At 41.4% G+C, this 12,736-nt stretch overlaps 1 protein-coding gene across 1 annotated transcript in view; it reads left to right on the forward strand.

Annotated features, from left to right (window-relative positions):
* The window catches only part of LOC141098584 (cytochrome P450 2K1-like), a 187,872-nt gene extending 177,629 nt beyond the window's left edge, over positions 1-10,243 (forward strand). The window contains exons 8-10 of the mRNA XM_073586494.1: positions 7,041-7,225; positions 8,121-8,262; positions 8,650-10,243. Of these exons, the coding sequence (XP_073442595.1) occupies positions 7,041-7,225; positions 8,121-8,262; positions 8,650-8,828 (506 nt within the window). The 3' untranslated portion in view covers positions 8,829-10,243. The remainder of the gene's footprint in view (positions 1-7,040; positions 7,226-8,120; positions 8,263-8,649) is intronic.
* Positions 10,244-12,736: the final 2,493 nt, after the last annotated feature.

The following is a 12,736-nucleotide window of genomic DNA, read 5'->3' on the forward strand; positions in this document are numbered from 1 at the left end:
TGAGGTGAATGATGTTCAGTAATGTTCGGTGAATATTCGACAAATTAATGGGCGAATATTGAAAATTTGATGAATGTAATCCAAAATGTTCGCTTGTCTCTACTCCTGAGATCCCAGATAATAACAATCATACAATAAATAATAATAATAATATTCACCCCTTTGCACATGTGACCCTCCACCATAGCTGCTGTGCATCTACAGTATATCTGACCTTTTTTTCTTTTGGAGCATGATGCCTGCGATCTGTCCTCTTCCAATTAAGCCTTTGCCATCCCAACACACGTCGTGTAGTCATGAGCCACTGATGTCACCTTAGGAAAAGTAAGAACGTTAGGAGATGCACGTTGTGATGTTACAATCATGGTGTGTGTCATGACACCAGGGGCTTTCTCGGCACCCAAAGCCTCAGTGAATAGTTAAGATGCCCAACATTGTGTAATAAAAGAAAAAGAGGCTAGGCATAGCATTTCTGAGGACCAGTCGAGGCATCCATCATGAAAATTGGTGGTATACTACTTTGGTCTACTAACCACAATAGTATAGATTCCCACCAAAATAATAGTGATCCTTATATAAGAGAGCACAAATTCCAAATACAACTCCTACTGGTCAAAAATATCTTTTGGTTTCGGTAAAATCACATTAGCAAAATTTCTCTATAGAAGAATATAGAAAAAATTTGAACTACAGGGGGAAATTAAGGTCAGGTAACCTGCAATTTCATAACAACCACGATGATATAAAATGTTAAAGTGGAAATCTTAGACTTCTATATATTTTTAGGAAAGTCTCTTTAATTATCTCTTCATCATGAATTCAAAATTTCACAAACAACTATCATGTTTCATTAAGGCATAAAAAAACACGAAGAATAAGTAAAAATATCCTTTTCAAAAGTAAGGATAAAGGGGGTATAGCCCTCCCTAATTTACAGGATTATTATGAAGTGAATATTACCCTACAGAGTGGAAAGTGGCTTATACCCAACATGAAGGACAATTGAGTTGCTTTGGAAGAAGATCAAAAATATAAAAACCCATTAATATCCCTTATTTTACTACATTTCTTGGTTCCCTCCCTCCCTCTACCTTCCCATCCCTTATTAAATGCTACAATTACACAATGGAGAAAATTATATAAATTAACATCTCAGAATCTATCTTCTTTTTCACCAGAAAAAGTGTCATTGCACATTTTCTTTCCCATTTTTCCATGCAGTAAATGGTCTAAACTAGGCATCAAAGACTGTCCGTGTCTACTTACAGGTCACAAAAAAGATATTATAGAAAATTTTCATACTCTAAAATTTGCATTCGGTCTACCAGATGAGGAATTCTACAACCTCCTAAGACCTTAAAAAATGTATTAGAAGCAAAATCTCTCTCCCCTTAGTGTTACCTAAGGCTATTAATACTCTTTTAAGAAATCCCCAATTGGTTTCCATGTGGAATATGAAAAATGTTTATACCCTTTTTAATTCAGACATGGAATTTGTCAAGTAAAATCACATAATCAATTGGGAACTGTCATGATCCCAGTGCAGGTTTTTGAGTTGCACGTCAGGGGTTAATGTCTGGAGCTCAGTGCAGGTTTTGACCTGCACACCTGGGGTTAATGATTGTGGCCTCTTTCTGGTTCTGGGAGAGCTTCTTAAACCCCTGGGAAGCTCCAATCCCTGCCAGTTATACTTTTGCCTTTGGCCGAGTGTGCTGACCTCTGTGTGCCTGTGCCTGTTCATTGTTCTAGCTTGTTTATATGGTTCTGACCCGGTTCTGTTTCCCGTTGTGAGTTTGCCTGTTGATTCTGTACTGTGCTATCCTCTCTGTGTTTGACTCATTGCCTGTGATCTGACTACTCTCTGCTATGTACTCCTTCATGGCTTGGCACTCAGGCCCAGACAAATTGAACAATCGAGCCTTAGGTAACTTGACTGCAGGTACTAAATCAATGGCACAATCGTATGGTCTATGTGGTGGCAGTGCCTCTGCCTAACTTTCGGAAAAAACATCTTCAAAATCCTTCAGGTACTCTGGAATACCTTCCAGACTGACAGACGACACAGATATGGATTTAACAGCGTTAAGAAGATGTTCCAGGTTACCACATTTATCCTTAGATCCCCATTGAGTGATCTCCCCTGTAACCCAATCAATGGTAGGATTATGTCATTGCAGCCAAGGCATCCCCAGTACCAGTCCTGCAGGCAAGTTATCTAGCAAAAGACAACTTAGTTTTTCCACATGAGTGGAACCTGTTATGAATGGGTCACCGAGGAGAAAAAAAGCAGAACAAGCTAAGTCACAGAAAACCAGAGAGGTTGGTAACTATGCAGATTGCAGATCCCTGATCTTATCACAACAACTAGCAGTAGCCATGGAGCATGCCTACGATGTTCCTAGACGCCTCGTCACGGCCGGAGGACTAAATAAGCCTAAAGCTAGAAAAGGGAAAACTAACTGCCCCAGAGCAGACCCCAAAGGAATAGATAGGCCCCACACATGTATTGATGGTGAAAAAAGATGAAGGCATAAACACAGGCAGGAAAATAGGCTGAACAAATGACGGGGGCCAAACTAACTAGACAGGAAAGGAAAGACACTGTCTGCAACCTGCAAAAAACCCTACAAAAATCATGTCCAACACTTCTGATAGCAAAATCAACCCTGAAGTCACTAGACTTCTCCCACTATATCTGCACTCTGAAATATTCTGAGACAGAGCAAAAAGAGACCGAACTAGTAAGGGACAAAAAGCCAATTGACAAAATACTGATAAATAAGAGTGGAAATTCAGCACAGTCCCCAGCACGGGCTGGCTGAACACACCAAAAGACTGAATAGACCAACAAAAGCAAGTGTGAACATTAGCAGAAAAACTTAGCTTTAGATGACTGGAACAGAGCTGAAAACCAAGAGCTGACAAGCAGAACGAATCACCAGCAACTGAATAGGGCGTCGGCTGTCTTAAATCCAATCTGAGACTCCTGAGATCCAATCGTCATCCTCACTCTCAGGTGGCAGATCTCCAGCGATCAAATAAGCCTCTCTACCTCCTATTACCACCAGAGGGAGTCTGGAAGGAGAACTCACAACTGGTGAACCAGAGAATGAACTCACAACAGGAACCCACTTTTAGAGACAAAAGTTCAGACCTGCAACAGATACCGTCCTGAGTAAGAGGAGACAAGCCAATTGCCACAAGTTTAACAGGATCCTGAAGCCTGACTGTCCCGATCTTATTAAGAGTCATAACTTTGGTATCAATCAGGTTCACAGCAGAACCACAGTCATTAAAAGCAGTAGTCTGAACCGGACCATTACCAAGTTCCAGTTCCACCTGCAGCACCATTTTTGCATGTGAGGAAAATTGTACCTGAAGGTCTGGGTAGCCTCCTCGACTACTACCCAGACCTAGTCGTTTCCCGCCATCTTGGAGGATGACAGACAGGAGGGGCAATCCATCTTCCAGTGTCCAGATTCCCCACAATAGAAGCACAACTGCTTCTCCCGGTGGCATCTTCTTTCCTTTTCCTCACAGGTGACAGCGCTCACCTCCATAGCCACAGGAAGAGTCCGGGTCTCATCTCCACTGAAGAATAATGGTGTTTCCCATTGCATAATAACTCTAGCCCGCAGTCTGCGATCCATGCAAACCACTTGGGTCATGGCATCCTCCAGGGAGTCAGGCGGAGGATGGAGTGCCAAAGCAACCTTCAGACGTTCACACAAGCCTCTACGGAACAGCCCCCGAAGGGCGGCATCACTCCAGGAAATCTCGGCTGCCCAACGTCTGAATTCAGTACAGAACCATTCGGCCGAGTGCCCCCCCTGACAGACACTCATCAACTTGTCCTCAGCCAAACGCACTCTATCAGGCTCATCATAAATAAGCCCTAAGACTTCAAAAAACGCATCCACAGACATTCTCTCAGGGGCAGAAGAGGAAAGAGAAAATGCCCAGGCTTGTGGGGACCCCCTAAGCATGAACATAACCACTCCCACCCTCTGTTTCTCATCCCCAGAGGAGCGGGGTCTCAAAGAGAAAAAGAGCTTACAGCCCTCCTTAAATGCTCTGAAATCATCTTTGTTACCAGAAAACGTATCTGGCAATTTAACCTGGGATTCGGGTGGGACTAAAATGACATCTCTATTCCCCACCTGCTAGAAGCCTGCGGAACGTACCCCCTGAACTGAGTCTTCAACCCGCCTTTGGAACTGGGCCAGAGCTTGGTGTTCCAAACTAAGCTTCTGCAGTGACTGAGTCAAGCATTTCACCTGCTCAAATAAAGCACACATTGGGTCCATGCTGCAGAAGTGAGGAAAGAAAAAAAAAAAAGCCGGCCAGTTATAGTGTCAGAAACACCGCACTGAACTTGCTCACTGAGCCAGTGCGCGTGTCCTGAGTAAAGCAAACTGTGCTCAAAGATACCAGTGGAGCAGGCAGCAGCCGAGTAGATGTGTACTTCAGAGCCGCAGGACCTGAAGCACGTGACTGCTAGGGGCATGGCCTAAACTCCAGAGAGCTAGGAGCTGCAAGAGAACTCCTAGCAGGGTAACTGCGAGACAAAGATACCAAGGGGCATAGACAGGGAGGATAGTCAGGACGTAGCCAATGAGTCATACACAGAGAGGATAGCACAGTACAGAATCAACAGGCAAACTCACAATGGGAAACAGAACCGAGTCAGAACCATATAAACAAGCTAGAACAACGAACAGGCACAGGCACACAGAGGTCAGCACTCTCAGCCAAAGGCAAAAGTATAACTGGCAGGGATTGGAGCTTCCCAGGGGTTTAAGAAGCTCTCCCAGAATCAGAAAGAGGCCACAATCATTAACCCCAGGTGTGCAGGTCAAAACCTGCACTGAGCTCCAGACATTAACCCCTGATGTGCAGATCAAAAACCTGCACGGGGATCATGACAGGAACAAGATGAAAATAAAAAAAATTCTAAGAAAACTTGGCAGCAAACCTTTAAATTGATGTATAAAAACAATATCAACTCCGATATTCAGGAAAATGATTTTAAAATTCTTGCAAGATGGCATCTTACCGCTCAACTCAGCTTTCCTGTCTTATCCAGTCACATGTTGTAGATGATGTGGATTTAAAGGCAATATAATGTACATTTTGTGGTCATGTCCAAAAATTAAACCTTTTTGGAAGGAGGTTTATGATTTCAAACTAATTATGTCTCCTCAATTCTCTATTTTGTCCCTAGGCTCTGATTCTCTTCCTATAGATATTAAATTAATCTCCTTTCATATTTTCTCAGTTGCCAATATGCCTATAGGTGCCAGATGGAAATCCGAGACCATTCCTAGTCTCAGTATGCTAATAAACAGATTAGCATCCCATAGCTCCTTTGAATTAGTTTTTGCCTTGAACACCAACTCCCTTACAAAGTATAAATCTAATGGAATTCAGTTTTTTCTCCACATGCAGAGTCCTTTACAACTGATTGATATGGTTCTATAGCCAATGGATATGTCATGTAGAAATCTTTTGAGATGGTTGTTCTTTACCAAATCACTACTCAGTGGGCTATTGTTTTGTTCTGTTCCCCCGTCTTTTCATTGTTTTATCCCTAATTTTCCCTTTTTCCTACCGTATCCAAGTTCACCTCCTTCCTTATCCACCCTTTTTTCTTCTCTTTTTTTCCCTTTCCTCCATTATCCTGTCTAAATTTATATTATTCTTCATAAAGTTTCTATGGTATTATTTGACATACTGCAATAATATTATAAACCATATATACTTGAGTATAAGCTGAGTTTTTCAGCCCTCTTTTTAGGCCCCTTGGCTTATAATCGAGTCACGGTCCCTGCGATTGAAAAAAAAATGACATAATCACCTCTCGTCACTGAGGGCCAGGTGCCGGTGTCCTCAGCAGGCCAGGACACCGGCTCGCTATGGGGGTCAGGTGCTGGTGCTGGCTCAGGCCCCCGGCACTGGCGATATTTACTGGTCCCCGCTCTAGTGCTGCATGCCGCTCTGTCTTCTGGGTCCCTCTGCAGTGACGTTCAGGTCAGAGGGTGCGATGACGTTGATAGTGTGCCCCACGCCCTCTGCTGCCTGAACATCACTGGTGAGAAACGTGGAAGACAGAGCGGCGCACAGCGCTGGAGCGGGACTGGTAAATATCACCAGTGCCGGGGGCCTGAGACAGCGGCGACACCGACACCTGACCCCATCGCACGCCAGTGTTCCCACCTGCTCAGGACACTGGCACCAGGCCCTAATCTACAAGAGGTGAGTTGTCATTTTTTTAAATGGCAGCAGCAGCTTAAGTAGCAATATATGGGGCATATATATCAATGGAGCATCTTATAGGGCCACCATTATCCTATGTGCAGCATTATATGGGGTATATTTTGTTTGGAGCATCTTATAGGGCCACCATTATCCTTTGCACAGCATTACATGGGGAATATTTTGTATGGAGCATCTTATGGGGCCATCGTGAACTGTATGGAGCATTATATGGGGCTCCTGATTCAATATGGACATTCAAAAACATTTAACCTACTGATGTCTCAATGAATTTTAATTTTATTGGTATCTATTTTTATTTTTTAAATTTACCAGTATCTGCATCCTTTCCCACCCTCAGCTTATTCCTGATTCAGTAAGTTTTCCCTTTTTTTATGGCAAAATTAGGGGCCTCGACTTATACTCGGGTCGGCTTATACTCGAGTATATACGGTATGTTGAATTTCAACTCATGTTGTATTGTCGCATATAACCTTTTCCCCTATCCTGATATTGTAAAAATTCCCTATATAAAAAGTAATGAAACAAAAATAACTTCTGGTTTAGGTAAAATTACAATCTCAAATTTTTTCTACAGAAGAATATGGCAAGAATTATTACTACACAGGGAAAATTAAGGTTACGTAACCTATAATTTCATAACAACCACGATGATATTAAATGCCAAAGTGGAAATCTGGCTGAAATGTTATCATTTTTAAGATGAAAATTCTCACCAAATATTCTTTTTTACATATGGTTTTATGCATTTGTGTTGGAAATAGAAAAGGTCCAAAGTGAGATCGATAAAGTTATTGGATCGAATGCGCCCCAGGTCATTCACCGTAGAGAGATGCCGTATACTGATGCCGTCATCCATGAGATTCAGCGATTTGGAAATATTCTTCCAACCAGTGTGACCCACGCTACTATTCAGGATGTAAACTTCAGAGGATATCTCCTTCCCAAAGTAAGTAAAAAAAAAAGAAATATTGAACCTTATTTTTTTTAGTAACACCAAATTGACAGTAAGTGGTTTCCACTATTTATTTTTACATTGGCATAAATATTCACTTAGCAGCCTTTGGCCAGTTTCTCCTCGCTTCCTCTTAGAGTCGGGGATGTCATGTTATGTTTCAACCAGTATGGACGGAGTATTTTATGAATTAATCAGACGGAAAAGGAAGGAGGAGATTTGGGGCATGGGCAGTGGTGCAGACGAATGACAGAGGTCCAAGAGATGATGTTTTGCTTTATTTGAAGCCACCATGTGCCTAATTTTTATATAGCGATAAGTATTGGATAACCCCTTATGGACAGGTATTTTCCATCCATTTCACAAATATTCACAAATATTCTGATTTTGGTTCCTATAGACCCATTGTTCTCCTCTGAGCTCTCTACTTATCCAATCAAAGAGGCTTTGGAAGCCATGAACATGACTTTTTACAGGAAATAAGTCAAATTACTTAAGTGAGGTTTCATAACTTTCCATGCTAAATAAAATTAGTATTTTTGTTTTATTACATTTTAACTACTCTGCAATGCTAATACCAAATATGTATTGTTGCTCTTTGTTCTGTTACTTTTCCATAATAAAAGTGTCTTATTTGAAATATATATAATTTTTTTTTTCTGCTCCCGCATTCTTCTGAAGCCCATAACTTTTTCATTTTTCTTTTGACATTGACAAGTGGGGGGATTGACTAAGTGATACATATTTGGATTTAAGGTCTCTTTGCCAACATTATGCTGCTCTCGGAAGAGGTAAAAAAAACTTGATGACAAATTCCCTTTAAATAAATAAAGCCTACGGAGGGAGGTTCTCAATTAAATATGACTTATGCAAATGTTGAAACTTTCAGGGAATACAGGTGATCCCACTGCTGACCTCCGTACTTTATGATAAGAATCACTTTGTAAAAGCCGACGAGTTCTACCCAGAACACTTTTTGGATTCCAGTGGAAATTTTGTAAGGAAAGAAGCGTTTATGCCTTTCTCAGCCGGTGAGTTATTCTTTTAGCGCGTTGGAGTAGAGATGAGGGCAAATAAGAACATTTCTCCATCATCACATTCACTAAATTAATAGAAATGTTTTTTAAATCTTCTCCCTATGAAGCTGTGTCCTGAGGGTACATTTATGATTTTTGTGGGTTATGCTTTGGGAAAATGTGAGAATCTGTATGGGGACAGTTTCTTCCTTTTGGTGAATCTGTGTGAGGCGAGGATGGTTGTGCCTCCATATTTAAATGTTGGGTTGACATTTCTCAGATTGTAATCGGCGACTTAAAACAAAATTGTAACAGCCTATTTTGAAATGATATAGTATATTTTGCTTTAGCCATGAAACAACATAAACTTTTTATGCTTTTCCACATATTTCACTGCTGTAGGTAAAAGAAGCTGCGCTGGAGAAAACTTGGCTAAAATAGAGTTGTTCATGTTCTTCACGAGACTGCTGCAGAACTTCACGTTTAAGGCTCCTCCTGGGGCTACGCTAGACCTGACTCCTGCAGTTGGATACACAGCCAGTCCAATGCCCTATAAGATGTGTGCTGTACCTCGGGTGTGAACACTTTGTCAACTACATTGAAATACATTGAAAATGTTCTACTGTGAAAACAAATCATCATCTATCCACAAATTAAGTGATAATTTATAAATTGGTGGGCTCCAGCCACTGAGAACCCCATCTCTTAGCAGAATGGGGCACTGAAGATAAAGCAATTGTCGTAATTAAGAAATAATCAACATCATTGATAGAATTTTAAAGATCTGATTAAAAATTGTATTAGTTTTCTCATGATCCAGGCCGGGTTTTGAGTCATAGCTTCCCTTTTTCCGGTCTGGTCATGCCAGGGGTTAACTTCTCAGGCTTTCTATTAATGTCCGCTGCATCCTGCAGTTGGTGTCAGTTATAGTTCCTGCCTATTTCATGTGTATTTCACCATGATTTGCCCTGCTGTGTTTTTCTGACCTTGCCCGTACCTGTTCCTGTTCCTGATGGTGGCCTCGCTGCAGTGCTGCAGGACTGCTCTGGCAGTGTTGCAGTACTCCCTCCACTCTTCTGCCATCTAGTGGAGCATGCATCTACCTGCATAGCTGCAGCGTGACAATTTTAAATGGAAATCCATTGCACGTATAGCCACCTGATGAGGAACAGATGAGTATAGTCATTCTACATCGCACCCAAACTATGAATCTTGAGAGGACCATTTCAGGTCATGAAAAATGTGTAAAATGTCACCCATGTCCCTAATAAAGACTGGAATCCTCTGGACAAGAGGTTACAGGAGACAATCGAGCCACTCTCCCAGTCTCTCACCAAGTGACTCGATACCAGATGAGAATTTATTAATTGGTGGGAACCACACCCAATAGCAGAACAGGGCACTTCTATCCTTATTAGAATGGATCTGTAATGTGTATACACGACCACCTCTCCATGTACTCCCTACTGGGCTGACGAGAGCTGCTCTTGGCCCCATAGAAAATGACTAGAGCAGTAGTCGGAACACCGACCTGATGCTTCATATTGTAATGGGGTTAATACGGCAAAACTGTCACATTCAAAAGATTCACTCATCTTTAGGGAGCATTATTTTTTTTCTTTTCTTAAACCCTTCCCAGCCCTTTTAAGCCTGGTAAGATGGCCGCCACTTTACTAGATTCACACAAATCAAACTGAGATAAATTCATAGCAAATTCATCTCTATCATCCTCCTCCCTTTTTTAGTATACAGTATATTTCAGTAATAATTTTAACTATCATTTTACATACTTGTATCTGATGCTTGTGAATTATCATAATTTTCTAACATGAAAGATTCTTACTGCTTCACACAGCGCCTTCTGTCAGTGATTTTATAGAAACACAAATTGTAGTTCACATTTTAACATTCTTCATCTATATGTGTTGTCTGGTTTTGTATGTTTACAGGACTGAAATTATTCATATTTTAACAATAAAGGTCATTTTTATGGGTAGTACTTTGGTTATTAGTTTTTAAATGTATCCTTGCCTTTTTGTCTAAATGTCTAAATAAAAATTGATGCCAACTTGATTTTTTTTTAAAAATCCACAGTCGTCAAAATGCAGTTTTTTTGTAGTTCACTTCAGTGAAGATTCAGCAAAATGGCAGCTGCTGGCCACCATTTTTCTGAACCATAAAGGGACATGTAAAGGTTATAAAAATGTCACATCTTATGATCCCCCGCCGCTTGCATTGGAATCTTTGGGTCTCTCATATTGTCTTGGTCTTGATATCCGGGATGGGTCTGCACATGCAAGCAGAAAGGTCACGCTGCAAGTCATTATGTCATGATGCTATTACCCTCCCGTGCACATGTGCAGAGACTTCCTGGGTGCAACAACAGCAGGACATTTGTCACAATTTTAGAGGCCAAAAGGATCCAATGCAAGTGTTTGGGAATCAGAAAATGTGGTGAGAACTGAACTAGTGACAGTGAGGAACACAGGTGCCATAAAGGTGAGTGTAGAGTGAGTATAAGTATTTATTTTTTTACATATTACCTTTGTTATGCTCTTGGTTCTTTTAGAGACCCCAGAACATAATAAGGTACATTACATTTGCAAATGGAGTTTCTGTTATGCCTGTGTATCAGTTAACTTGGAACTAATAGGTATTACACTAAAAAACATGCAACTGACCCTGCCGATTCCTCTACAGACTAGATATCCTGACTCCTCAGTCCCTCGTAGAGCCAGAGGTAACAGAGATAGTCCTAACCACAGACTCTGAGATCGCAATTCAGAACTCATTGCCTAAAAAGCTGATGAATTGCTTCACGTTCCTTCTAAAGAATCAAAGGGTAGAGCAGAGTGTGAATTACCTACAATAGGAGAAGTGTGCACAAAAAAGAAAATATTCCAGAGTGAATAAAATAATTAACAAAATGTCAAACAAAGTATAAAGCAAGTGCTGTTAACAAATATACTGCCTACTTCCAAAAGATAAGCAGAAGACAGGTGCAAGGTATAGTAAAGAAACAGCAAAGTGAAAACCCTTAGCTGGAATTACACAGACTGGCACCAAACATCAATACAGTAGAATGTCAGAACATCCAAAAGAATCTATCACCAGCAGAAATTGCCAGCAGAGGGACAGAATATAAAGCTGCATCCAAAAAAACTAAAGAGATCAAATTCAGAAACATAACAGTAAGAGGGGCACTGGACGTGAAGAGTTCCCCAACCACTGACAGATGTCCCTCACTAGGCAACCCACATGCACATTTTTTGCATCAACCTACGCAATATTCCTCAGACCAAAACTTTTCAATTTAACATGATGCTGCAATCAACATCTGACACATCTGGATGTAAGCACCGACTCCCCTCATATTTGTTGTTCTTAGTATCAAGTCGATATGTCACAGCGAAATCAAAATTGGTTTGTGTTACGATACTGATGCAGCACTGCTGGAATCTAGTAGCCAGAGGAGCAAGAGCAAGTAACAGCAAGTGGTTTTAGAAGTCAAAATTATAAGAATCACACTAGCGCTTACCTTATTATATTTATGTTAAAAGCAGCTGGCACCCAGGCAGATGGAGTGTGCAATTCTGCCTAGATTGCAAAGAACACGTGAAAACCAAACTGGGCTGCCATGCTAGTAAAAAATAGCAATAAGCAAATAGCAATGTGACTGCTGCCCTACAGTCACTAAAACCACCTATAGTCAGGGAATGGCACTTACTTGTATGTGCCCGAAGTTGTAGTTATCCAGTGGTTCTGGAGATGCTTTCTTTAACCCCTTCCCAACCCATGACACCTTCGTAGGCGTAATGAAAAGCTGTGCCAATATGACCCATGATACCTACGTAGGTGTCATGATTAGTGTTGAGCTTTCCAATACCGCAAGTATCGTGTATCGGCCGATATTAGCTGTATCGGAATTCCGATACTGACTTCCGATCCTTTTTTCATATCGGATACCGGAATCGGAAGTTCCCATAATGCTATCAGCCCGTTCGCTTTGATTCAGCCAATGGGAATCCTCAGAAGTGTGGGCACATCCTGTTAGGCATGTAGGCATGTTAACTATTGGCATGGCTGTGATTGGCTGCTGAAATGATGTCATGATGCACTATAAAAGCCACTGTCACCGCCATTTCTGGTCACTCTGCTGTGAATTCAGTTAGGGACAGGCTGCTGTTCAAGACTCTGAGGGACAGTTAGAAATAGCGATTCTCAAAACAATATTGTGCTTTACCCAGGCTACATAAACCACCACTGTAGCTTTCTTTTCCCTAGCAGCAGTGTTCACAGCTGTCTGCAAGGGCTGTGTGAGTGCAGCTCACGCTGTGGAGTGGGTCCTGCAGCCACGTCTGGTTGTAGGCCGCCCAGCGTGCCTCACTGCTGCCTCATACATATTTTTCTTTTTGAGCTGCTTATTATTCAAAAATTCTATCTAGTGTGCTTCCATCCATATCCATATACGTTGGTTGCAAACACTAGT

Source organism: Dendrobates tinctorius, unplaced genomic scaffold (genome assembly GCF_039654945.1).
Source record: "Dendrobates tinctorius isolate UK_male_01 unplaced genomic scaffold, ASM3965494v1 ptg000093l, whole genome shotgun sequence".
Taxonomy (NCBI): domain Eukaryota; kingdom Metazoa; phylum Chordata; class Amphibia; order Anura; family Dendrobatidae; genus Dendrobates; species Dendrobates tinctorius.